At 38.9% G+C, this 27484-nt stretch overlaps 1 protein-coding gene across 2 annotated transcripts; it reads right to left on the bottom strand.

Annotated features, from left to right (window-relative positions):
* Nucleotides 1-287: 287 nt before the first annotated feature.
* On the bottom strand, nucleotides 288-27157 carry gtf3c1 (general transcription factor IIIC subunit 1). 2 transcript variants are annotated; one of them, XM_028018397.1, is made up of 40 exons: nucleotides 26707-27157; nucleotides 25704-25916; nucleotides 25200-25376; nucleotides 24221-24364; nucleotides 22985-23081; nucleotides 22783-22906; nucleotides 21720-21902; nucleotides 20795-20910; nucleotides 20211-20263; nucleotides 19772-20121; nucleotides 19594-19662; nucleotides 18179-18312; nucleotides 18001-18089; nucleotides 17774-17927; nucleotides 16801-16904; nucleotides 16430-16560; nucleotides 14831-15130; nucleotides 14570-14715; nucleotides 13277-13374; nucleotides 13079-13175; nucleotides 12521-12704; nucleotides 12309-12405; nucleotides 10751-10883; nucleotides 10576-10663; nucleotides 10400-10461; nucleotides 10176-10284; nucleotides 9221-9363; nucleotides 8959-9101; nucleotides 8795-8879; nucleotides 8600-8712; nucleotides 8180-8239; nucleotides 7920-8013; nucleotides 7075-7247; nucleotides 5781-6344; nucleotides 5381-5520; nucleotides 5056-5160; nucleotides 4692-4981; nucleotides 2683-3347; nucleotides 2415-2601; nucleotides 288-742 (listed from the first exon to the last, which is right to left on the bottom strand). In XM_028018397.1, the coding sequence occupies exons 1-40, from the start codon at nucleotides 26925-26927 to the stop codon at nucleotides 533-535; spliced, it is 6645 nt and encodes a 2214-aa protein (XP_027874198.1). In that variant the 5' UTR covers nucleotides 26928-27157; the 3' UTR covers nucleotides 288-532. The 2 variants fall into 2 exon arrangements, with proteins under 2 accessions (XP_027874198.1, XP_027874199.1); XM_028018398.1 differs by lacking the exon at nucleotides 26707-27157 and having other exon boundaries at nucleotides 25700-25832.
* Between the last annotated feature and the right edge of the window lie 327 nt (nucleotides 27158-27484).

Raw genomic sequence — 27484 nt, 5'->3', positions numbered from 1 at the left:
ACAGAGGAGCGGGAGATGTGTTTTTCAGAGCGGTAGGAGATTTGTAACTGAAAGCACATCTCTGTCCGTTCTCCTCGCGAGAAACAAAGAATCTAACTCTCTTGTCTTTCCTGTGTTTGTTTAAAATTGTCTCTAATAGGTATTTAGACCTGACATTTTTCACTTCATAGGTCAACCTGCCCTGTCAGGTTAATAAGTGGGATTTCTTGCCTTATCAATAGTCATGAAAATAAAGAAAATCCATTGAATTAGAAAGGTGTGTCCAAACTTTTGGTCTGTACTGTATCTTTAGAAAAAAACTGTTTTATTTAAACTTTTAAACATACAGATTAAGCACTGAGAGAATATTAATACAACTAAATGAATACAACTAAACAAAATGCTGGCTTTTAACCATATCTTTACAGAGGAAAAAAAAACATTCGCAGAAATTAAGTTTTACAACTTCTTACTCAAGACAAAAGAGCAAACTTTAAAAAAAATAATCCTGACAGTCCTCCTGGGCTGTGCGAGCCGAGGAGGCCCAGCAGCTTCATAGCAGATTGTCGTTCCAGTGTCGCTCGTTGGGCAGCACCCTGCAGAGCTGCAGGCAGCAGCTGATGGTGGGCTCATAAAACACAGCGTCCGGTTCCTCCAACGACACAGTGCTCCCCCTGCTGGCCGGCGCAGAACCGCTGAACAGCGAAGGTTTAGGGTCTTTAACTAATGTTCTCTTCGTTACGCACCCCAATTCTATAAGAGCCTGATGGGAAAACAGAGAACCAGATCTTAGCTGTCAAAAATTAGAGGCTGTCAGTGGTGCAAGTTTAATACAATTCTTGCCAAATAAAATAACTTTAGTTTTAATTACAGGGTAATTCTTCTCCTCTATTGCCATGTTCAACTTCAGACGTTGATGCATTTTCTTTTGTTTCTTCATGTTATAAACTAATACAAACTTATAAAGTGGAAGGAAACTGTAACATGGTATGTTTTATAAAACAATAATAATATTTTTTTTTTTAAAAAGGTGAAAGGTGCATCCAGCCTCTCAGTCAGTCAGTAGTGTGTGATGCCAACATTTGCTTCAGGTGCAGCTATTAGTCAGTCTGAGCAGTTACCAGTTTTGCTTTAATTATCTTAAAATCAGATTAGATGGAAAACATCTGTTTAAATCAAATATACTGATTAGCCTCAATGTTATAGATGTCAGCCACACCTTAAGCTGCAAACAAACTGTTTTCTGTCCACTTGCATAACTAATGACTTGTGTTACTTTTAACAGCTCCAGTTTTATAAGTCATACGTCCTGATAAGGAGTTGTTTTTCCCGAGATTCTGCAGCTCCAGATGTAAGACCTGGAACCACACCATCTCTGCCTGGGTTGTCCTGACCAGCGCAGAAATGTCCACACATAATATTCCAGACAAACAGCAGAGTTGTGCCATGATATCATTATATAGATCATAGTCAGTTAATTAATATAAGCTTCAATACCTGCTGACCAACTGTTACGACAAACTTTTTTCAATCAATCAGTCAATTTTAACTATAAAGAGCCCTTCATAAGAAAGAGTATTTCCTAACTTTGTTTGAACCCTCACAGTCTGCCAGTACAAATATCAGAGTTGTGAAGTAAACTGAAGCTGGTGGGATACTCCCTTTTGCTCCTATCTTTGCAAGAGCATTTTCATTTTTTTCCTCACTTCCCTTGGACTCGCCAGGGGAGTCACTGCTCATATTCTTTGCTTCATTTCTTAATAAAATTATAATTAAATGCATTTTGTTTCGTTCTTGGTTGACCTTAGGTAAGACTTATTTATTTCCTTAACACCAACATATTGTAATAAAAGAATGAGTACAATCCCACATTGTAAAAAAAGACCAACTATAATCCCACACTGTGCTCCTGTAACAAGTGATTTTCCCCACTGGGATTAATAAAGAACTATTCTATTCTAGAAACCTTTTAGGAAACCATCCATTGTTACAGTAGCACAGTTTGGTCTGGTGTGTCAACCTCTTATTTTTAGACCAACAGCAGTTTAATATTTAAACTGTAAAATTAAAGGCTTTATGAACTCCTTGATTTTTTAAAACTATCATTTCAGAGTCACAATGGGCATTTTTTTGAACGTCATTAGACAAAAAGGTTGAATTTGTCCAAAATGTCAGACTTGACGTTTTGTAATGACCTAATTTCACTTTCATTTACTTTATTAAGTTTATTTGTGATGTACAAAAACTAGAAATCAAAATGTAAATGACAAAACCCCCCCTAAAAAAAGCTATTTTCTCAGCAAGCATCTTCTCCTCAGCGAACGCAGTGCAAAGCTCATTCTCCTGCAGGAACCAGGACAACCAAACTGCAACCAACATCATTTCCAGCTGAGAACGTAAAACCTGCTGCCTGTCGCAAGTGAACTTCCGTTTACCTGCACGATGTCCAGCACCGCCACAGGCTGCAGGGCGTCTTTGTAATGTTCCAGCAGCGTCTGCTGAGTGAGGCCCGGCTGAGACATGATGTGGTACAGAACCGCCTCCAGGATTGCCTTACACACCGGCCGGTTCACCTTTCCGTCGATGAAGCGCCACGGCCGGCTGATGAAGCTCAAATTCTCCCTGCGTGAGACGAGACGGTAGAACAAAGTGAATAACGGGATCTGGGAAGAGTGGCTAAAGCTCGCTGCAGGGGAAACTCACTCGGTATCGACTGATGGTGATTCTACAGCCTCTTCCACTTTTTCACTACTTAACCTGCATTTTCGGATCCTCCTTGGTCTGTCTTGCTCTTGCTCAGTTTCCATCTTCTCCTCTCCTTCTTGTCTCGATGCTTCTTTCCGCGTTTCTAAAATCAGCGTTTTATCTCCGCTTCCATCATCTGTCCGGTCTCTCTGCTGTTCAGCTTCACTGGGTTTCCCAGGTCCATCATCTTCATTCGGTTTCCCGATTCCATCATCTTCATTGGGTTTTTCAGTTCCATCATCTTCATTGGGTTTTCCAGTTCCATCATCTTCATTCGGTTTCCCAGTTCCATCATCTTCACTGGGTTTCCCGGTTGCATCGTTTTCACTGGGTTTCCCAGGTCCATCAGCCCCGGTCTCTCTGTCCGTTTGCTTCCCTTTGTCTGATGCGTGTTTTTTCGCAGGCGGTCCCTCGGCCTCCAGCTGCATCGCTTTAATGCACCTCTTGCGTGCGAAGGGGAAGTTGTACTGACTCGTCAGGTGGGGACGCCTCTTGGCGTTCACGTGAGACTGAGACATTTGCTTGCAGTTTACGGTCAGGAGCCACGGGTCGGCGTGCTCCATGAGGACCCAGCGGACGCTCAGGCTCCCGACTCGGACCACCTGGCCTTCTTCCTGCAGATCCTGAAGCAGAAAAGCGTCTATCAGAAACATCTACTTTGCCCTAGAGGATCCCAGGTTTTTACAACTTCCCATCCACAAAAATCACACCAGCTGCATTTCCAGTACAAATGTGTGCAAATCTTTGTTGATATTCTGTTAATGTAAAAAAAAATAATAATATTTTTTTTTGCTATTGCGGTTTGTCCATTAAATAAGAAATTCAATTAAAATCACATGTGAACAAGCTAGCTCATGCAATAAGTCACTGAAAATCACAGCAGCAACGGATGTGAACTGTTATATATATTCATAATTCAGCCAATCAGCGGAGACACCGGCATCTGTAGCTTCAGACACCTATGTAAGGACCAATAAATAAATAAATAAACAGTCACACATACACACGTGCCATTCTCTCATTCACAAGTTACAATCAGTGTATCTGTTAGATTTGTCTTTTAACCTCTTTTTTTTTTTAAGCCAGTCCATGCAGCATGTTGACATTTTTCCCAAACAACAGGCTGGAGAAAAGCGTTGTCCCAAGTATGAGGACAAGCTCTTCGTACTTGGGAGCGGCTACGTATGCGGCGTTTTGGGGAAATTGTAGTTGGCCATTTTACGAAAGACCTATGCATTCAATAGGTTGGAATGACACAACTTTTTATGAACTGTGTGATGATGTGAGAATTCAGCTGCACGTTGTCTGAAAAAACAAAAACCAAACATCATCCTTCTACTACTTCCTGTCCTTTTTTTTTGTTGTCTCCGCCAGTAGTAACATCCGGCTGCTGATCATATGACTCGTGTGATGCAAAAAAAGTGTTTCCATTGCAGTTTTGCGAAATACATCTATTTGGATATGGCCAAAAAAACAAACAAAAAAAAAAAACTACCTCATTGTAGTGCAAAAACTTTTTATCAAAAAACATTTTTTCAAAATTGCCGTGTTGTTATTTATTTATTTCGTACTTTCGATTTGTGCAATTTTATGGTTAATGGAAACGCAGCTAGTGACAACAACTTCCAGCCACTGCGGCCTATAAGCCAAATATGGGCAGCATAATTTGCTGCATAAACAAAAATAGATTACCGTTATTCATGCAGTAACTTTAGAAAAATAGAAAAAAGGACAAAAAAAAAGTTACTTCCATGCTTTAAAATAAGATTAAACCTAATTACTCAGTTTCCCAGCAAAGTCGCACTTTTTAATGTAAACGCTGTAGTGTCTGATCAGAAAATATTTGTATATGATTTTATTTCCACATATCTCAGTGCATCTCTATTCTATTTGCGCCACTTTCATTAGCTTGTGAAGTAAAGTGAAAGGTTAGCAGCTAATAGACAACATTAGCTCTGCACGTTTACCTTCAGGTACTGCTGCAGGCTCCTCGTGCGTCCAGACTGCGCCTCCTGCAGGTGGAGATGAGAGACGTGGAGGTCCCGTTCATCCAACCCCTTTTCACCGGCTTCGTCTAAACTCCTCCTGAGCCGAGCGCACGCCTCAATGTCCTGAGCGCTGTACCGTCTGTCCTGAACCAAGCGCTCGTCACACTGCTCTGCAGTGGGCGGAGAGTAGGACGGCGACAGGGTGATGCGGGTGAGGATAGGGGGCAGCAGCGAGGGGCCGGATTTAGTCAACTCCAAGGGCGGAGCAGCTAGAAACGACAACAAAATGTTTTATTTTACAGCTCGGAAAACTTGTGCATGTTTTGAATCCTGTGATACCTACTCTGTTCACTAAAGACGTGGTGAGCTGGAGCGTCTCGCAGGCCGAGCTTCAGGATGCACGACTCCACCACAATGTTGTCGTTCATGTTAAGATTGCGCAATTTAACTAAAACAAAAAGCAAGATGCATTTATTGAAGTTGAAGTTTTTGCCCTCAGTGTTTTCAAAGAACAAAACAGCCACAATATGTTCAACTGTTGCATAAGAAAAAAAGCATGTTTTTAAAAAAAACACAAAAACCCTCCACCATCAATAGAATGACAATCTTCATTGAACACAGCGGAAATAAAAGTGACAAGTAAAAATAATGATAACAAAAAGTTTTACCAATCCCTGGAGAGCAGTAGCCCCTCATCAACAAGTAGTTGGTGTGTGACGCTTGGTGAGCGCTCACTTGAAGCTTTTTTCTTCCATCACACTCATCCTCATCCTCATCGTCGTCGTCATCTTCTTCCATAGCCGCCATGCTGGAAATCAATAAGACGTATTTTTTAATCTTTTGCTTTTTCTTAATTTTGGCCGCGCAACTTTAAGAGCGCCAAATTACAGGGCTACTTAAGACCCACAAAACCCAGTTTGTGGGTCTTAAATAAACAAAATGGGTTTATTTAAGACAACCTATTTCTGATTCGTCTTTCTCAAAATAAACTTCTTTCAAAACTTTGAAAAGAAAGAAGAATAAAAAGTTCTTTGATCAGACACTGGTTTCACTCAAACAGGAACTCACCTCTTGACCACCTCATTGTCCACCAGGCTGCTGTCCACCACTACGATTTGCTTGGGGATGGACACGTGGACGCTCAGCCGTCCCAGAGTCATCAGGCTGAGGGAGACCAAGCAGGCGCCCCCTGGAGAGCTCAGAGGGAACTGCAGCATATCTGATAGGTCCGGAGCATCCGGCGACTCATCCGTCTGCTCTCTGCTCGAGGAAGCATCATCATCTCCAGATGGATCTTTCTGTTCATCTGATTGGATCTTCTCCTCTGTGTTCTCAAGTTTCTCTTCTGATTCCCGGGATTTCTCCTCTCCCCGCGTTACACTTTGGTTGTTGTCTACTTTGTCTGTGGATTGGGCTCCAGCTGTTTGTATCTGTGGTTCCGTTTCGGAGCCGTGTTTGGCCTTTTTTGACGTTTTCCTGTCGCACACGTCCTCGCCGGTTTGTGACCTGTTTTCAGGTTCGTGATAGAAAGTGGTGGCAGGCCTGTTGACCCCTGGCCCTCTGGTTATTAAACTCCTCAAGAAGCAGAAGGAGTCGGTGCAAAGGGAAAACGGAAAGCGCCACGCGAAATGCCTGCCAGACAATAAAATACACTCAAATTATTTGTTTGAGCTGTTAACTTCCATCAAACACTGGATACCAATTTTTCTAATTAATTTCAGGTCACCCTAAAATATATGTTTAAGGTAGGGATGCACTGACGGTAAAATTGGGGCCGCTAGAAACAACCGATAACCAAAAAACACAAATACATATACAGTATGTAAGTATATATTTTGTCACATGCACAACCTACTCAGAAAGAAATATTACTATCGGGAATTGGAGCATTTTTACTTATCAGATCGATTCCAATATGTAACAAAAAAACAACAAAAAAAAACCCCAGCAACATTGGCCGTTATTGTTAATGTCAATATATAGAGCATCTCTAACTGAAACGTCACTTTAGGCAAACTTGACTCTGTTTATCAAAAACGTATAACACAAAACAGAAAAGCGGCATCAATGTTGAGCACGACTCCAGCCAACGAAGCAGCTGTATGCATAACTCATTAAAAAAAGGGTTCAAATTTTATCTGAGACTTATGAGATGGCAGAAATAATACAGAGCTTTGTGTTCTCAAATCTGATTATTAAGAGTGGGAGGTTTGTACCGGCACAGTTTTCGCAAACGGCTATATTCTGTTATTTATTTATACATGCCTAATAGCAGAAAACATGAATTTTTAATTGTGTTTTCATGTTTAAACCTGAATTTTAACACATGTAAATCACTTCTACAGGAAATAAGAACGCTGACCTGTAGAAGGTCTGGGACATCTGAAAGGACATGGGCAGCATGGGCAGGCCTCTTTTCTTCTTGGGCTCCAGCGTCTTACTGATGCGACGGCGATTGAACATACGCCTCTTCTTGCACTGGACGAACACTCGACAGAGCAGCTCCTGGTTATACTTACTGTATGTGTGGAAAGTCTAAAACATAAAAAATAAAACTTCATTTGGCAGAAATTTAAGAATTCATAATTTTGTGTTATGAATTTGGTTTTAATATTTTAAAGGGGCAGTATGACGTATTTTCCAGGCATACAGTGCCATTTTGCAGCACAATGAAGTAAATGTTAACATCGGCAGTGATGAGATGTTGCATCAAATATGACTTAAAACTACATTTTACTTCATAATTTAACACCTTGAAATTGGGCCTCCGTCTCTTTAAAAACTCCTGCTCTTTCTGAAACTCCGCCTTCAGGAAGTCATCACAACATGGCTCCTCTATTAACCCTTTAAAAACATTTTTACCAGGGTTGTACTGAGAAGTAACTCAGTTTCCACAAATATCTTGCACAGCTGAGTGGTTGCCACGGGAGATCAAAGGATTTCTCAAACATGCATGAAAGAATCAAAGCAACATGCCAGGTATGTTTTTGATGAAGGAATAACATTAGAACATAATGCAATGTAAAGCTCAAATAGTCCATATTACATGATAATGCTCCTTTTCTGTTGTAAAATGACGACAGAAGACCAGCAGATGCAAGTCTGAAGATAAAATTCACAATAAATGAACACCTTGCAACAAGAAGAGCTTAAATAATGTCCTATTGCATTTTACATTTAATCAAACTAAATGGCATGTTTTGTCACCTGAAATGATCTGAAAGACTTCATCTGACCATTGGTCATAGACATAGAGCTCTGGATCAGATTGTGTAAGACGATAGCATGGATGTCTTCTTTGCTGTGAGGAATGAACACAAACAAACTATGATAGGCACCAAAACCAAAAACACATTCAATCAAGTTTAATTGTATAGCACAATTCCATGCTTTACATCTTGAAAACATAAAAAACATCAAAGAAACCTAATAGAGTCAAAAGTTGTGAAATCCATAAAAATCCTTACCAGTTGATGATGTCTTTGGATGGGACATATTTTCTACAGTCTATCGCAGAAACTTTAAATCTGCAGATGAAACATTATGCATATGGTAACCTTGATCTGTTTTAAAGATAAACACACAAAAATCATCTGTTCTAGTGGTGGCCAAACGTTTTGCCTTAGGGGTCAAAACATTTACTCAAAGGTGGACAAATTTGTTTCTTGCATTTTTTTTTTAGTTTTAGTTTTGCCTGCTCAGAAATAAACTTAAAAAATTGAAATCGGCATATCATTAAAGATCCAAACCATAAAAATGGGCTTTGAACTGCTGCCTTATTAAAAGAAAAAGCAAATTTTCTCCATTCTTGCCCGAACAAAACTCATTTTGAAGGACTACAAATGGCCCCTGCACCACACTTTGTACACCGTGTGGTCTATTCTTACCGTGCGAAGATCTGCTCTTGAGATTCGGGTATGACCAGGTTGCGATCACACATGACGGTGCTGAACTTCTGCCTCAGCAGCCGCACGTACTCCGAGAAGACTTCGGCGCAGTCCTAAAACACAACGAGCAAGTGTGAATCCACATTCCCGACCGTCAACATGAAACGGAAAGAAAACAGAAACAGATTAACGCACGTCTGCCTGATCGGGGTCAGCAGGTTTGTTCTTCTCCAGCAGCCTCATCAAAGCTTTGTCCTGATGCACCTCAGCCAAACAGATCCTGAGACGAATAGCTCATTAAAACGCCTTGAGGGATTTAATTGAAAAAGTTCAGTCTAACATGTGCTCTCTAGCCCCACCTGTAGTTCAGAAGTGTTTGAGGATTTTTCAGGATGTATCTCGTGCGACGTCCAACAGCGACAGACGTTTTGTCTTTTGATATGTCAAACTCTGCGTGGAGAAGATCTCTTACGACGCAGTAAGGCACAAACGGTCTTTTTATCTGACAAACAAAAAAGAAAGAAAAGCGTCGTTCAGGAGGTTGATTATAGAAAAAGACAGCAGTAAAAAAGAAAAAAAAAACAAAAACAAGGCTGATGTCTAACCGATGTGTATTTGTACCTTGCTGTTGAGCAGGTGTGATGCCACGGAGCAGAGCATCATGACCGAGTCCTCCTGAACGGACCAGTAGACTCGGTGTCTGGTCATTCTCTTCAGAGCCTGGTGGTCAGTCGCGTCATGGGCTCGAGTGCGTTTTTTAGGTTCTGTGCAACAAATGCACACACAATAGTGGAATTTCAGGTATTTACTTTTTGTTCCTTTTTTTTAGGGCTTCAGTATCCTCAATTTAAAATTTAAGACAGCTAAAGGTATAAAAAAAATCTATTGAATTTGCTTGCATATTAACCTATGTTCAGTCCATTGAATATGAAATAAGATAGATTAAATTAGAACATATGTAACGCCGAGTCTCGCTTGTCAAATTAAAAGTATCTTTAGCAAACAACAACCTTTAAGCAGCTATTAAACATACTTTTAATTAAGCCCATGATTTTTGTTTTTAAAGGGGAGGTATTATGCATTTCCAGGCACAAAGCGCCATTTTATAGTTCGATCAAGTAACTGTTACCTTCAGTTGTTATAAAAAAAAAAGCTACATATCAAATATGATGTAGAAGAATTTAAATTTGTAATTTAACAACTTTAAATTGGGCCCCTGTCTCTTTAAAAGCTCCTGCTCTTTCTGAAACGACGCCCTCAGGAAGTCACCAAAACATGGCTCCTCTGTTAACCCTTTAACGTTTTTACCAGCGTTTCACTGAGAAGTGGCTCCTATAATGAGCTCAGCCAATGTGGAGTTCCACTGAAGGAACAAATACAAAAATGTATAACATTACTAAATAAAAAGAAAAGGTCTGGATATTAAATGATTTAATTCAACAGATCTTGTGAATTTTTACAAACCCTCCAGAAAAAAATCCCTGTAATTTTACTATAACAAAATTACACCTTTCAAATCTTAAACACAAAATTTTAAGCACATTTGAACCTTGTTTTATGGTAAACAACACAATACCTTTTTTCTTCCTGCGTGGGGCCTTAACCACTTCTGTTTTCTTCCTCTTCCTCGTCCGTCCCTTCCCTCCAACCACCAGCTTGTTTCTTAGAACCGACTCTATCCCCATCTGTTTACAGAGAAATCAATCATATTTTTAATCAGTAAGTGGACATAAAAACCATTGATTTTGTAGTTACGGCAAGTGAATATTAGAAAAACCGGAAGCTGACACGCAGTCGTACCTCAACGTTTTCTGCCATCAGAGGCTTCTTGTTGGTCAAATAACAAGGTGCGAGGCCTTTTCCTGTCATTACAAACGTGACGTTAAATTCAGGAACAACATGACGCTACGGCAGCTTCACAAGAACTCACCAGGCTTTGATACAAGTGACGGAGAAAAGCCCTTCAACAAACTCACCGGCTTGAAGAGTCATCCTGAGGGAATTTCTACTCAGCAGGCTCTTCAGCCTCAGTTTGGAATCTGGTCCCTCTGAAATAGTTGGCCTCTAGAAAATATAATAATATCAGTTAATAAAAGTCTTACTTCTACATACTGTTGCAATTTTAGACTGCTAGTCCGATGTTTATGGTACCGGCTTAGAGGCGAGAAGGTGACATGTCCACAGCCAGTTGCGTTTCAGATGACTGAAGAGTTCAGAGTCCAGACCTGCTGCTCCTCTGCCGTCTCCCGGTATGGAGCCGTCGTCACACACTTCATAGCTACCTCTGAGGGACCAAACATGGGAGAAATGAAGGATGTTAATTATTACAGCTGATTTAATTCACAATCTAAAAAACTTAACTACAAACAGATGCAAGTTTCTATGTAACGTTACGTCATTTTATCTGTTATTGAGAGTGCGATACAGCAGCCGCACTGAGGCCAAAAGGAAGAGCCTCCGGAGATTCCATAAAACAGCCGAGATGATTATTGGTGGCGACCTGCGCTTCCTGAAGGCCCTGTGCAGCCTCGCTGCAGCAACAAGATACACACCACTCAAAAAAACACCTCCCACCCTAAACCTCATTAATCTGCTCCCATAACTACACAAACACAAGGACAAACAGGCTGAGAGACGGCTTGTTTCCAAACACTGAATTCAAGCACATACAAAGTTCTTTACCAAGCAACGAACTGTCCAAACTGTTATGATAAACCACCGAGGTAGAGAGTCATAATTTAGAATCTAACTGAAAAGGTATAGGGGCAGTATTACTTTGAGTTGTTATAAAAATACTATACATAGATATCAAACTTGATTTTATAATACTAAATTGGGCCTCTATCTCTTTAAGAACTCCTGCTCTTTCTGAAACTCCGCATTCAAGAAATCATCAAAACATGGCTCCTCTATTAACACTTTAACAAAAATTTTTACTAGTGTTGCTCTGAGAAGTAGCTCCTATAATAAGTTCAGCTGATGCTCAGTTTCACCAGCTGTTTGCTAATTGCTGCTGGCTAGTCTGAAGGAGCTGAGTGGAGGGCTGCTGTTGTGGAAATTTTTCTTCAAAAAAGAGTGAGGGAAAACTGCTTCAAGACCCAAAGAACCAGGAGGAGAATATATTCTTAGTTGGTATTTATTCAAAGGGGTGTCAAACTCCAGTCCTCAGGGGCAACTTTTAGATGTGCCTCTGCTGCACCACATCTGAATAGAATAATTAGGTCATTAAGGCTCTGGAGAACTGATCTACACAAGGAGGAGGTAATTAAGCCATTTCATTCCAGTGTTTTGTACCAGTGGTACATCTAAAAACTGCAGGACAGCGGCCCTCGAGGACTGGAGTTTGACGCCTGTGCTCTACAGCGTTCGAAGTCTCTGCTCACTGATCGCAGTCAGGAGAAAGAGCCTGGAGAGGAACACAGCTTACAGTTTTAAAGGGAGGGTTCATTCCATTCACATAGTTTGATAATCTACTTGTTTACAGAACAGACAGCAAACACACATATCTTCTTTCACTAGGGGAGCCATGAGAGATAAAGAAACAACGCAATGACTTCATTGTATATTGATATGCGTTTTTTTTTTTCTTTTTGCCTTATTAAACACTTTCGATTTAGAAGTGTTTACAAAAAGACTTCTACAAAAATAAGTAATTTTTTTTCTAAACAGTTATTTTTCCTAATATATAAAGAATTTATATTCTGCTTACTTTAGCAGGTAACTCATCCCAGCAATCGTGTTGTGGTCGTGCACAAAAGGAGGCGCCGAATCATCGTCCGGGTCGTTTCTCTTGCTACGAACCACCCCTTCAAAAGAAAAAAAAAAAACCCTAGAAATGAGTCAGATCTTCAAATAACAACTGTTTTACTTAACATTGTTTTAGGCAACAAATTAGCATTTTGTGTTGGTGTATCCATGTACCCAGTGGCGTATTGAGGCAGACACACATCAGGTCAAACCAGAAGCTCTCCACATCCTCGGCGGTGTTGAACGTGTACTGGCGCCTCTCGAAAGGTGAATCAGGCGGCTCCTGCACCAGCCAGTAGTGAAGCTCCGAAGTGGTTGTGTCGACGATGGAGGCGTTGCGCTTCAGATAAACAAACACCTGGATGAGAGTAAAACGAATGACAGCGAAGAACAAAATTCATCAAATTCTGTCTTTGACGCCATCTATCTTATTAAGAAATGTTGAAAACTAGACTGATATGTAGCATTCTAATTTTAAATGTCACGTTTTCATTAGTTGTAAGCAGAAAATCATCCCAATTAGCAGGAAAAAAAAGGATCTGTAGCATCAATTTGTGTGTAATTAATCTGTATAATGTGTTTCACTTAACAATAAAGTTCCTTAAATTACAGAAAACACTGTTAGAATATTAAGAATATCATTTTTAATAGTATTTTAATGTATTGAATGGGTCAGTACATAAATGAAGCTAATGTTTTCATTTTAATTACATCTATGAGATCCCTCAGTACCTGGTCTTTGTCTTTGAATCTCTCAACTACACTGAACTGCACCAAACCCATGTAGGCCAACTTCTGCAGGTTCTCATGAAAGATGAAAATGTATTTCCTGGGAAAAAACAAAAGGCAGTAATTGCTGCTCTGCAGGCAAGGCTACGGTTTCTGACAGGAAATTAAATTCAAAGGTAAAGAAAAAGAAATGAAAATCACCTTTTGTAAAGAAGCTGTCTTTTCATTCTAGCGGGCAGCGCTCTGACGAGATAGTGCTGCTTCACTGAGTCACTGAGGTAATCCTCTAGCTCATCCACCTGTGGACGCCCAAGAATAAGCAGAAAATCGTTGCTCGTAAAGTGCGAAGTAATTTTTGATGTGGTTGTGTATTAATGCCTTTCTGTCTTGTCCGCATCAACTTCAAACGTAAAAGAAAAAAAAGAAGCAAGTTTTAAATGTCTAACCATGAGGAAATAAAGTGGATTTTGTGAAACATCAAACTTCATAGTCCTGTCATGTCTATGAAGTATGTCTTTCACATTTGATGCTGAATAGTGCATGTATATTCGGCTCAAAAGTGTGGAATTTACATTGTTGTGTTAGTTTTGTTTTGGTTGCTTTTTTAAACATTTTTTAATATTCTAAGAATCAGCCAGGAATGAAATTTCAATGTTCTATGAACGACTCCCAAAATTATTAGCTGAATTAATTGCAAAGCAGGAAAAGTCATCAGTTTTAGGAATCAGGACAAAGACGTTTTGTTGGTGCCGACAGCATAAGGTAGTGCAAGATTAAATACTATGGATTACAGATCCACTTTTTTTTACTTCCAACACTGACATTTGAGGTTTAGTGAGATATATGCAGATTTTTTTTCCTTTTATACACAGAAATACTGAATTACAGATTTATTCGATAACTCTGCACTAGTACAGCTCACTTAAATACACCAATAGCTTCACAAGCTTGGTCAAACATGTAAAAACAACTTTAATTTGTTCAGTCAGTGCAATTAGAACTATAAAAGCCATTGTAAAATAAAGAAAGAAAGAAACTGAAGCTGGGTAAAACAATAGGTTGACTACTTTGGTCAAACATGTAAAAAAAAAAATTTCCAACAAACCTTTCAAATGCTCCACAAAATGCAATTAGGAATTCTAAATATAATGTAAAATAAATAATATAGCTTGTCGTCTCTCAGAGCACAAAGCATGGAATTAGACTGAGTAGATCTGCCCCTATTTATCAGGCATTGTCAGATTATAAGAAGGGTGTGACTGATGTAATGCCAAGGAAAATTTCTAATTCTGACTGAGAACAACATAAAAAAAGTCTTCTTCTTATCTCTTGAGAAATGCTCGTCTCATTTCCTAATCAAAATCTGCAGTGATTATTATCATGACCATCAGCAATTTTTGATTTAATTTCAACCGAAAAGAATTCAGCTCACCACAGGGGATTTACTGGAGCATCACATGTTCCTTTAACATCTGCATAAAACTTTGCTCTTACCTTGTAATTGATTTGAACGATCTGCACAAAAACAGAGAGAGGCAAGCACAGGAGGAGACTGCGAACCATCGCCCAGCCGCTGGTAAAGCCTTTGTGCAGAGCAACAGGAGGGATAAATCTCCTCCATGAGTCTTCATCAGCATATACTGTCAGAAAGACACAAGAAATATAAATGTTTCTTTAATGGCCTTTAGTGATAAGTAACTTTACACAGAAATACCTGTAGTTTTTTTAGCGCTTTACACGATGACACACTCTTACCATTCATGTCTGCGTCAGACTGATCCAGTTTAGACTGATCACCCTGCAGCCCGTCTTCATCACCTAATCCCTCATCTATTGGAGGCGGGTTAGAGGTTTCATTCTGCTTTGCTTGGGATTCTGGGAGCCCGGTGCCAGGATCGGAGCTGGACGGTTCCGCTGGACTCTGACTGGCAGAGAGAGCCTCGGTGGGGTTATCCCGCAGCGGGTGGCCGTACATGAGGTACCAGAGGAAACTGTGAATGACACGCAGGCGAATCATCTTGGGCTGGAAGCCCAACGTTCTGCCCAATCCGGGAACTGTAAAAGTCAAAAAAGAAATACGGTTGGAAAATTTGTTAACCTCACAAAAAGTCCTAAAATTGGATGTATTTATAATGCTGTCTTATGGCAAAATGATTTGTTTTCGATAACAAATTAGGCACTATGCTCCCTGGAATCCTGGAAATTGTATTAATTAATTTTCTTTTGTTTTATAAAAGTGCCAGAAAAACATTTTCTAATATAATTAGCCTCATTAACAGAAGAGGAATGTAATTATCGAGCTCAACAACGTTCTCTACTACCAGCGGCAGGTTTGTTTTTCTAAGAGGAAAGAAATACTTTCGATCACTCTGCAGCTGTTTTGAAACAGCAAACTGTCTGTAGCACTTCAAAACCAAATTTAGCATATTTGTTCCATAGTTTTGCTTGAGTCGATGCATCAAAGCTAAAGTTCTTAATTAGAACTGTAATAATAATCAAGATAGATTCTAATCAAGCTAGATTTAGCATAAGTTGGGCCAGACCTTGGAAACGGCTTACAGGGGCAGTAACTCAGGGTGGCAATTCTTTGGGGGCCCCACAAATTTTTATAATTTTTTTTTATTACAATTCTTTTTATGCGCGCGTTTTTTGCATATGCCTGTAGCAATAAGCAATTAATAAATTAATCGCACAGTAAATTAAAATGAGCTTGATAGTTTCCATTCTGATGGGTTTTATTTTTTGAAAGACAGTTTTGTTTACAGACATCACAGTCCCTGTCGTTTATGATTTCTGTTTTGTGTGGGTTTTTTTTTTTTTATTTCCGTTTTATTTTTTGCTTTTGGTTATTTCATTTTCGATATTTCAAATATCTTCCAGTTCCACCGTTAAGTATTCTTTAGAAAATTAAAGTCTGTTGGCCTCTGAGAGAACAAACTTACATTATTCCATTATCAATACATTACTGGAAAATGGTCCCAAAAAAAAACCATTATCGTTTATAGTTGGTTTTTTGATTTAAATAAAAGTATGAATGATTTTATGCATTTTTGTTTTAAATTATTTTTGAAAATACCACGAAACTGTGTTGTTTCTACTTAATGTCATAGTGTGACAATCTCCTACCAGCACATGTTTAGCACCCTAACACAGATATTCAAACTACTAACTAGAAAATGAATAAAACCTCAAGGGATGAAGTACAAATATGCACATCTTTGCTTACAAAACTGGCTTGACAAAAACTGAAATCCCAATGAGTCATTACGAATGGTTATTAAGAATGTATATTAATAAAAGATCTTTAAACCACAGTGATGTCTGTATACTTCATTAAAAGTAATCACAGAGAACCTGGCGTGGGCTTAAAGTTCGCGTCTTCGTCAGATCCTAACATCTTGTTTCTTGAGACACTCTTCTGTGCTTTTGATGTGGTTGCCTTTTCTGATTTGAGATGCTCTCCTTTTTCTTCAGCAACCTGCAGACTGAGGAACAGGCAATAAAAGACTAAATGAACATGAGCTTAAAAAAAAAAAAACAATCAGAAACTTAACATAACGTAAGCTGGTATGTTTCAAAGTTGTGGTTGCTGTGGGGGTCACAGAAGGTTGGAGGGAAGATGGGAAAAATTGCAAAACTAAAAAGAAAAACTCCTTTCTGTCCTACAACGATGCAGAACTTTTTACTGGACCTCAGTAGAAATGCCACATCTTGTTGGTGCTTACCGTCCAGCTGCATGGGAGCTGGAGATTCTGAACCGGATCTGTTCGATGAGCTGACCGACTCTCCCATCACTCGGCTGAATGGATGGATGAGCAATTATGTCCACCTACATGTGCGAAAGAAAAAGGGAGAAAGAAATCACAAAAACATTATAACCAGAGTTAATAGTTTGGGGTTTTTCATTATAGTTTAGTGTTATTTCTATGTGACTTTTTGTTTGTCTAATTCGGTTAGTTTTAATTAGTTATTAGAGTGCTTGCTAGTTCATATCAGTTAAATATTGTTTAGTTTTTAATTGTTACAGTAGTAGTTTTAATTTTTTTCATATTTTGGGCCATTTTTCGGTGCAGAATTCAAAAAGGTCTAAGTATTTTATTGTGATTATGTGAACGTCGATTGGGTAATAAATACTCAACAAAAGAAACCATTTTCAAAAGCAAAAGCAATCAATTATTGTTGAACAACTGATGCTGATGTTTTCTCCCAAATTTTGCTGTCGCCATTTTGTGGACTAGAGAATAGAGCAGCCAGGAAAATTGAGTGATGTAATTTGGTGACAGTTGACATAAACTGCTCGTGTGTCAGTCTGAAAGGCTGATAAAAAGATTCATAAACACAAAAACAAAGGACATTATATCTATAATTTCAGTATGTTTTAGTTAGTTTGATAAACACAATACAGTTTCAGATAGCTATAGTTTTCACCCATTAATTACCACTTTTATTTATTTCAGTTAGCAAAAATGTTTTTCTCAATTTCGGTTTTTGCTATTTCGTTAATATTAATACATTCATTAATTAATTAATATTAGCTGTAATAACTTTGGTGACTTCTTCATGATAGCTTGTGAATAAATCTAGCAAAAGGAAAGGACAAATCCAGCTGTGCCAGCATTTGGTTCTCCTAGCATAAATTCAAGTATGGCTCCATTCAAATACAGGCCATTTCCCACCCATGGAGTGGAGTTTGGGTACCTTCTTAGTGACCCCGTCCTGTATGACAGTGGTGGTGTAAAGCTTCAGCAGGCCTTCCCTGGACAGACTGTGGACAAGCCGCAAAACAGTCTTCTTGCAACACTTTGAGTTGACGCCGTCCTTCTTTTCTGCATCATTGATGATTTTCTGCAGCCTGCAAACAACCATGATGAAATTTCCTCTCAAGAGTTCACTTCACTTCACAAAGCAACGAAAACAAAACTGACGGGAAGAAGCCCTCTATGATCTTAAAGCTCTGAATTGCTTCGACAATCATGTTCTTCCTCTTCAGCAGGCGGTACGTCTCATGAGATCTCTGGAGGAAGAAGAGGGGAGGAAGAAGCTGTCAACTTTTCACCTTTTCATGAGGAAAAGTGCAAACGGATAACAACAAGGCGTCATCACCTGCTTCTGGAAGACGCTATCAATCTCAACGATCTCGGCGCTCGCCGGGTTATCAGATGGATGCACAGCCTCGCTCTGAGACAAAGAGCTGGCAGGAGTTGAGTTGGGTTGTTCCTCTTCTTCCACTGGAGGTTCTTTTGATGCAAGAAAAGAAATAGAAAGCACACACGAAGAAAAATGCTAGCAAGAAAAAACCGACAAACCAAAACAAAAACAAAAAAACTGTAGATAAAACGCTTTTAAGGCAAACTATATTCGACTTAAAGTTTACATTTCAGAAAAATGAGAAAGAAGAGAAGCGGTTTTCAGTTTGAGCTGAAGACACAAACATTTTTTTTTTTTGCAGAATGGTTTGAAACTTGCAAACAATGAGTTGGGTACACCAAATACGCCTGTATATTTTTTCTACTTCTTAAAACTAAGAATATTTTTTATCTTGACAACGTCTAAAAAGATATTTTAAAAGGACAACAAATTGGTGCAATTTCCACAAATGCAATGACTTTTACCATTCCAACAAACCAGCTATATTTTCATTAACATCTTAGTCTCTACGGAAATCTTCTGAATATCCAATACTTCACACTTCTGAGTCATATGGATCTAAGGAGCTAATAAATATTGTGCAAAAATATGTAAAAACAAGAGTTGTATAGGTATATTTTAAATATATCTAAACAATTTTTCTTAACATATCTTTAATGGTTATATAAAAAGATTTTCCTATATTGTTATTGATATAATCCAGAATAGGTTTAATACAACATAAAACATATGGAATGAGTTTAAACCGCTGAACCTGTTTTTGTGAACATTTATCAGCAAAAAGTCAGAGTTCAGCATTAATTTGGTCTGACCTAACAGTGATGCATGCCATAAAATCAATCTGTGACTTCATGTTTTTCTAGCTTCGTCTCAGATTAACCCCACATAACATAGTCAAACTCTAAAAACTTAAACATGAGGCTCCTTAGAAATTATTTGATTGCTGGTGTGCTTTATGTAACCATAACCTATTTAAAAAATGGGTTCTTTAGTGTGTTGAAGCAAAAAGTTACTACAAAACCAGAAGAATTAAGCTAGTTTTGTAGTAAAATTTGCTACAAAAATGTTACGCTATAATGGTAGCAAAACATGAAGACATCTGTAAGGTTTGCATCATCAGACAGTTTCTATATGTTTTTGGGGTTGCTTGATTTCTTATCTGAGCTGTTCGGTTTCCATTTCAGAAAAAGTAGGATGACATAAGTTAGGTTTTTGTTCCTAACATTTATTTAAGGATGTAATTTCTCTGTAAATGCTACCCTAAAAGATAAAAAAAAACTGTACAAAATCCTTCAGAGAGGGCCACAGATGGCTGCAGATCCGCACTTTGGACAAAGTTTAGTTACTAAGGTCTATTTCTGTCAAACTACCTGGAGCAGGAATGGATACGGAGTCAAGTGTTGTAGCGCTGTTGGATCCGCTGCAGGAAGGGCTCTCACCTGAGAAATGACAGGAATGTAAAAAAAAAAACAGAGATAAACATTTTAAACACACCACCAAGCTGATAATTCATGAGATGTCAAAAGTTATGATCAATTAGATTCTCACTCTCAGCTTGAGCAGACTGTGTGACGGGAGCGTCGGGTTCCGTCTGCTTTCTTGTCACACACTCTTCCTCCTCTGTCCTCTTTGCTCCAGATTTTTCATCTGCTTCATCACTCTTTCCGTCCAGCTCTTCATCCTCAGTGTGATCGACACGAACCTGCTGGTGCTCCTCTTGGCCTTTGTTTCGACTTCCGCCTGGTTTCTTACCCTTCTGGGCTTTGGGAGTTTTGCGGCTTTTGCTCGGGGTGGACGATGTCGTGGTGTCCGACTTGTGCGACGCTGAAGAGGACAGCAGCTTGTTCCTTTCCTGCTCTTTAGCAAACAGCTGGAGTTGATTGCTGGCGCTCGCGCACCTGTGGAGAGGAACGAGTACAACTGAAGTGAGGAGCTGCAGACGAAGGAATGTAAAAAAAACGGAAAATAGTAAATCGTTTATACGGACTTGTGGCTGATAAATTTCGTGGTCCTCTGCCGACCTTCGTCCTCCATAAAACTCTGTAGGATGGAAAAGAATCCGATATAAAAGAATGACCCAGGAACAGACGGAAACTACAAAACAAAATGTAACCATATAATTATGAAAAATCTTAATTACCGGTACTACTTTTCTTTTATACAAAATAGGCCTGGGGCCTTAACATGTTCCTTTTGCTAAATTAATTACAGAGATTTTAACATAAAATGTGCAAATAATCACACTTTTTTTTTAAAATTTTTTAAACAGACAAATCAAACTGGAACCTTCATATTCACGTGTTTCCTGTACAAATCTGATGCACAAGCGACAACTGTAAACAGCGGTGGACGAATAAACCGCTTGTTTTGACCCACTGGGGGCCAAAACAAGCTCCCAAAGCCCCTAGCGGGTTCCAAGCAAAAGCTGCAGAAAAACCCAACAGGATTATGTCAGACTTTCTGTTAACTGGAGGTTAACAGAAACTAGGTTTCTAGGTTTGACTGAAAGAGAACAGGTTTTGCTCTTAACGTGAATGCAGACTTTAGGGTGAAATAAACAGCTAAATTTACCTTAATAACACCGTCTCTGTCCATCTTTCGGCAGATCATGCGAGATTCCAGCCGACCAACGTTCATTCTTAATCCAATTTCTCTCTGAGGGATTCCCTTTGGACCAGAAGACGATACTGAGTAGGGGGGGGGGTGGGGGGAGACAGACAGAGAAGAAATTACTTGGCTTCACATTTTAGGATTAAGGAGAAACATGTAGAAGAAGTTGAAACTGTACAATATTAAGATAAATTTGTGACTGAACATAAGTAGGTGTCCAAGTACAGATGTGTAATTGTTGAGAAGGGATGATGCACACTTCAAACATTCATTTTAAACCAAAGTTTTCTCACTATCTAAAAAGAAATCAGAATAAACATTGTGTGTTTTAGGTCAGTTATGATTATGAAAATGATTTTTACTTGCCAAATGCCACAATAAGAAAAGATATTTTCAATCAAGTTTGTCAAAATTAGAAGGTTGAACTTCAGCATTTGGTAGAATTACACTTTAAATGATATGTCTTTTGGGTCAAATGCTGTGGGTCATCTTCCAGGAGTTTCTGGAATTTTGGCTCATTTCTCCAAACAGAACTGGTGTAACTAAATCAGGCCATCTTGCGTTTTCCAAAACTTTTTAAATAAAAAATAAATAGTGTATATACGTTTGTGAATTTTATGAAATAAATAAAAAATAATAATCCTTCACTCATTATTCTAGTATACTGTAAACGTTTATAATTTTGTCAAATGTAGGCCAAAATAAGGAAAATTTAATGACAGAAAGTGAGGAATAAGCCGCTCGTCTTTTTAAAACACTATTTTAAGATCTGCTTTTACTCTTTGCCTTTGTATTTCTTGAAATATTTCACTTCTTGCAGTTTATGAATGGCTTAAAAATGATGGGTTTACTTTCGATTTCGCATTATTAAATTAATCTAACTTACTGATGTGGTAGGCCTGCGACATGACGTCCCTCTCCATGATTCGTCCCTCAGGCGGGAGGACTCTTCCTCCTCCTTCAGTGTAGTCGTCATCATCCTCATCGTCGTCGTCGTCGTCAAAATCTGCAGGAGTTTTTTTTCCATACGGCTTCAAGAGTTTTATGCAGCGAATAAGGACTTTACTGCCTGGAGCAGAGGCAGAAAAGCATGATCACTCATCAGGCGCTAAACCAAAAACTTCCACTATAAAAGCTGTTAAAATTCAGATAAAGGATGTTTACACTTTTGGCTCCATTTGTGACTGAATTATCTTTTAAAAGTAGAAAAAAGGGAAGGAAGAAACACTTTGAATCAGAAAATATTCACCCAAACCAACAACAAGAAATACTTTTGTTTATATCAGATGTTTGGTTTTGAGTTTAGCCTCATATGCGAGTGTTACCAGCTGAGGCCTAACAGACTGATAGGAAAGTCTCTAATGTTCATATTGTGGTTGGAGCTGAAATGATGAATCAAATTAATCGTGATGAATCGAATATTGAAAAAAATCCATCCATCCATCCATCCATTTTCTGTTCACCCTTGTCCCTAATGGGGTCGGGAGGGTCGCTGGTGCCTATCTATTGAATAAATCATCAACTAATTTAGTAACTGATTAATTGCTAACTGGACTACACACTACAAAAAAAGGACATTTGCTGGACCCTCCTCCCCCAATATATTCACAGTCTTAAACACGACAAAACTGTACAAAATAAATTTTGCATTTAAAATAAAAATGCATATTTGTCAACTATGTTTTAACTAAAACACCAGTGGAATAGTTTTAGCTTCACCTGCAATAAAATGTTTATTTTATTATTTAACAAAAGGAACTGAGTTATTTGTTTCCTGCATATTGTAATGTATTTCTAATATTAAAAAACACAAGCTTACGTGGCAAAATGAAAAATCTGTTGACTGCAAATGTTTTCAACCGATTAACCTATTAATCTTCAGATTAAAACAATTACTAAAATAATCCCTCATTGTGGTGGTGCTCACGCATGAAATAAACCCCGTCTACCATTTTTATTGGTGCAATGTTCAGCACTGGGATCCAAGTCTTCCAAAGCGTACTGACAAAACTCCACCAGCTTGCTGTATCGGAGGTTTTTGAACAGACGCTTCATAGTCTTGTCGTTCAAATTCTGAAAGAAGAAAACAGGGGAGCATAACGGCGCAGCGAACGAGAAGAAGCGTGAGCAGTCACACACTCAGACGCTCACCAGGTGCTCTTTGAGATTGTCCACAGTGGTGAAGTGGTCAGACTGCTGCAGCAGAAAGTCAGACACGTGCTCCATTAGGATGTCGTATTTGTTCCGCCTGACGGAGCAGAAAGAAGAGAGAGGATTTATTTGGGAGGTGAACCACAACAAGAGGATAAAAGGAGACAGGATCACAACACAACTTATTTTCAAAAAATATATATTTTCTTTGAGACTTTTTCTTCTTTTTTTTTAAGTGGAATTTCTAAATTTATTTTGATATTTTTTTTGCTTTTGGGAAGCATGAAAAATAATTGTAGAAATTGATTTAAAAAAAAACATAAATACTGACAACTTTTTCTGCTATTCTATTCTTTGTTCAGTTGGTTTATTAATCAAGATTACATACTTTAATTATAAATAGTCATAGCTGCTCCTGTGTTTTAAGCTTCCAGAAGCTTAAAGTATTGACCACTCCTGGTCTATACTAATATTGACTGTATCAAATATATAAATGTAATTATATTGACAGGGGTTCTTAAATCGGCAGCTTAAAACTCACACGCTTTAGCCCACCCACGGTGGATTCTAACCGTATAGACAAAAGTTTTTTATAAAAATATTTTTATATAAGAACCTTTTATGGATAAGGGGAGTGTTTTTGTGGCATTTAAACTGAATTCAAAGTTCCAAAAATCCTGAAGAAAGGAATAAAATCTTCAAGGGCTCCCTTTTATAACGGCCAGTTACTTAAAAACCAAAACAATCGATGATTGCACAAAAACATAAGAGTAGATTGTCTTAGTAATACAAAATCTGTTTAAAGAAAAAACAAAAACAAAAAAGCAAATATTTTTTCCAAGCCAGACGTTAAAGACTGCATAAGTTATCATGAAGTCAGACAAAACAAAGCAAGCAATACATTTTGAATACTTAGTAATAACACCGTTTCCATTTTTTGGGAAGCAGGAATCACCTACATGGAATGGCTATTTTTACAAAACCCAAAAATGGCCATTGTGCTGTTTATGACGTAAACTGCAAAGACAGTATTTATAAATATATAAAACAGAATACTGATGTTTGATGCTGCTAAGAATAGTTATTACATCCCAGTTTAGTTGACTTAGCAGTGATACTTGTAAAGTCTTCTGCTGGTATTTTGTTATATCAAAACTGAAACTTTTGGGCACTGAAGTTTGAGAATTTATAAGAGTTGACTCAATGTGCTGAGAAACAAAACTGAACCAAACAGACCTGTTAACATGGAAGCGCTTCAGCAGGAGCAGAATGGAGTGCTGCTGCTGTCCTGTCTTCAGCCGTCTGACGTAAGACTGCATGGTGATCAGCTCATGCTTGACAAGACACTTCCTCAAGTAGTGCATTTTTCGAGCATCTATCCTGCTCAGAATCAACAGCTTGTGTCAGTGTGGACATTAAAATAACAATCAGCTGCGTTTCCATCAACAATAAAATTGCGCAAATTGCAATTAGAAAAATACATTTGATTAAGGCAAGCGAGGCAATTTCGAAAAAACTTTTCTGATTAAAGGTTTTCCCCGCTAGGATTAGGAGTGTGGGGTGGGGGTGGGGGGGTTCAGCATTTTCAAAAGAGATGTATTTCGCAAAACTGGCATGGAAACACTTTATTCGCATAACATGAGTCACGTGATCGATAGCTGGAAGTTGCTAATGACGAAAACAGCGAAGAAGAGGACAGGACGTGATAGGAGGATGATGCTTTGTTTTTTGTTTCCTTTCAGACAATCTGCAGCTGGCTGCAGCAGAGCTGTCACAGCATCACACAGTTCATAAAAAGCTGTGTGTCATTCCAATGTGTTGAATACATAGCTCCGTAGTAAAACGACTGACTACAATTTCCCCAAAACGCCACATATGTAGCGGCTCCCAAGTATAAGGGGCTTGTCGTTCCAACGTCTGAATAAGACGCCAACGTCTCCTCTGATTGGCTGAATTATGAATCCCAAGTGTAAAGGGCTTGTCATGGCTGAATTATAAATATAAATCATGTAACTGTTAACATCCGTCGCTGCCAATGTTCAATAACTCCTCGTGTGAACAAACATATTCATTTTATTTCTTAATGAAAACACTGCAATTGTGAAATGATCTTCTTTCGACATTAGCAGAAAACAAAGATTTGCGCACATTTGTAATGGAAACGCAGCTACTGTAACAGCAGACTGAAGCAAAGGACATCTCGAGGGTCTCCTACTTGAACAGACTCCCATGCAGATCGCTCTGCAGCTCTCCTTGCCAACGGCCACGGCCAACTCTCTCAAGCACGCAGTACGAGTCGTTGCTGATTTTTGTCTCGGGATCGTTGTCGCTTCCGATCAGAGTTCGGAAGCGCAGAGCCTGGGAAGCCACGACCACGAGCTTTCGTCCATATCTAGAGGGCAAAATAAGAGAAATGCATTCAGTTTTAAGTGAATACATTCCAATTTGACCAAAGTTTTAGTGCAAAACAGGTTGAAAGCTCATTGGTAAACAGTTATTGATGTAAGGAAGCCCAGGCAAGTTTATTGAATCATTGACTGTGCAGGAACCCCCTCTGAGCAAGCATGTGGTAACAGTGAAAAGGAACCTCTCCGCTTTAACAAAAAGAGACCTCCAGCTGAACCAGGCTCGATATGAGCAGCCACATTCCCTGACAATTTTCTCTGCCTCAGGATATGTTCTTCACCATCATCATGAATTACTATTAAAACGCACCGACCTTTCCTGAGCCTCCTCTAGATTAACCAGCGGAGCGAAGGACTTGGAGCGGATTTGCTTTGTGACGTTCTTCCTCTCTTTAAAGAAGACACACGAGCCTTGTATTCCATCCTGATTCTCGGGAATGACATGAAGAGGATAAACGTCTCTTCTGTCATGAGAGAATTTCTGTTCCTGTGTTTCACAGCCCGTCTCTGGGTCGATGTCCTTAAACCTTAAACAAACACACACAAAAACAAGATATCAAAGGGAAAACCATTTCAATGTTCATGTTAGACTTCAACCTTTAAATAATAAAACATGTAAAGAAAACCACAAAACACCATGTGTTTCCATGTAGTGGACGGTGATGGTGATGACATCAATTTTTAGGGATGCATTTTACTGCATAAACTGATTTGCAGGTAGGTGGAACTAATACATTTTTAGCAAGAAAATGTGTCATGTTGAAGGTTTTGTCTTGAAAAATTGGATATCATCCTGCAATTTATACATTCATAAACCAAATACTCACACAAGTGTAATCATACATATAAATATGCATCTAACCTAAGTGTTATTCCAGTCTCTAACAAGCTGTAGAACCTGACTGAAAAGACAACAGTTAAAAAGAATGGCATTTTTCTACCTTTTCTTACCTTTTCCAGTTCTGCCCACGTCTAATTTAAGTAGCTCAACTGAAAAAACTGGATCATAGTACAGACTCCATATATGTTTTCTTTTTCGGTGGGTGTTGTGCAAAACTTATATCGGAAAAACAGGCTTCATGTTTGGTTTAAGTTAAAGCTATGCGACATTTGATAAAGATATCTGTTACAAAATACTACCCCTAAATCGAGGAAGAGGTTCAATTTTAAATTTCATTGCGCTTTCTTGGACCATGACAAAGTGGTGATATTTGAACTCTGTTTGGTTTTGTACGAGTTAAACAGAGAAAATGTAAAATAAATTTTAAAAAGTTCAGTTTTGAATAAACTGGTAAACAGGGAGGGTCGCGCGAGCACCTATCCAGCAGCTGGATGTCCTCTCTCTCCTCGGGCAGCTCGTGGAAGCTCAGGTCGGCGTTGTTAACGAGAGACCTCCAGATGAAACTCTTGGTGCAGTCGTCGAGCTTCAATGGAAACTTTGGCTTTCTGTCCTCCAGACGTATCCAAAGAGACGGGAGGGTTATTCCGTCCAGTCCCTCCAAAGCCACTTCATCCACAACGACGCTGAGCGCATCCATAGCTGAGCTAGCCCTGCATGCTACTAGCCGCCACGCTAGCTAACCGAATCTTTGAACACATACGGTTCGCTTCCGTTTGACTCAGCTTCCTATCTCCTTCTGTTTATCAAGAAAACAATCACTTTTTTAGTATGCTTGACAATACGCTACCGCAACTATAGCAACCAGAGTACTGACTCCAACTAGTTCATGTTTGTGTACGTCATACTTCAACTTTGACCTTACGTCGTGCGTGCGTATGTATGAATAAACCTCTCCTCAAGGCGGCGCTCAAGGACACTTTTTTAAAAAGCAGCTGTTTCACGAAGCCTAGTAGTCTGGAGGCCACCTCTAGGATCTTTCTGGTCTTACACGCCTTTTTTTTCTTTCACATTGTGACTATTTTAGTTATTAATTTGTGTAACTATTCTATTTTCCAATTCTATACAACCTCATCCAATTCTTTCGAATTACATTTAACAGGCCCAAATCATTTGTTTCAGTAACTCAACTCAATAAGTAAAATGCATTTATTATACACAGACCGATGCTTTCAAGCATTAATTTCTGTTAATTAT

Source organism: Xiphophorus couchianus, chromosome 5, assembly GCF_001444195.1.
Source record: "Xiphophorus couchianus chromosome 5, X_couchianus-1.0, whole genome shotgun sequence".
Lineage (NCBI taxonomy): Eukaryota > Metazoa > Chordata > Actinopteri > Cyprinodontiformes > Poeciliidae > Xiphophorus > Xiphophorus couchianus.
Note: the sequence above shows the minus strand (reverse complement) of the source record. Positions and strands in the feature narration are given on the sequence as shown.

Bases quoted from the DNA above. Each gene is read 5' to 3' on its own strand.
- gtf3c1 (XM_028018397.1), bottom strand. From the start codon at position 26,927: ATGGATGCGCTCAGCGTCGTTGTGGATGAAGTGGCTTTGGAGGGACTG. The intron at 25,917-26,706 runs GTGCTCGCGCGA...TGTTTGTTTAAG, and splicing joins GACATCCAGCTGCTGGATAG to GTTTAAGGACATCGACCCAG. The intron at 16,561-16,800 runs GTAAGCACCAAC...CCTGTTCCTCAG, and splicing joins AGCTCCCATGCAGCTGGACG to TCTGCAGGTTGCTGAAGAAA.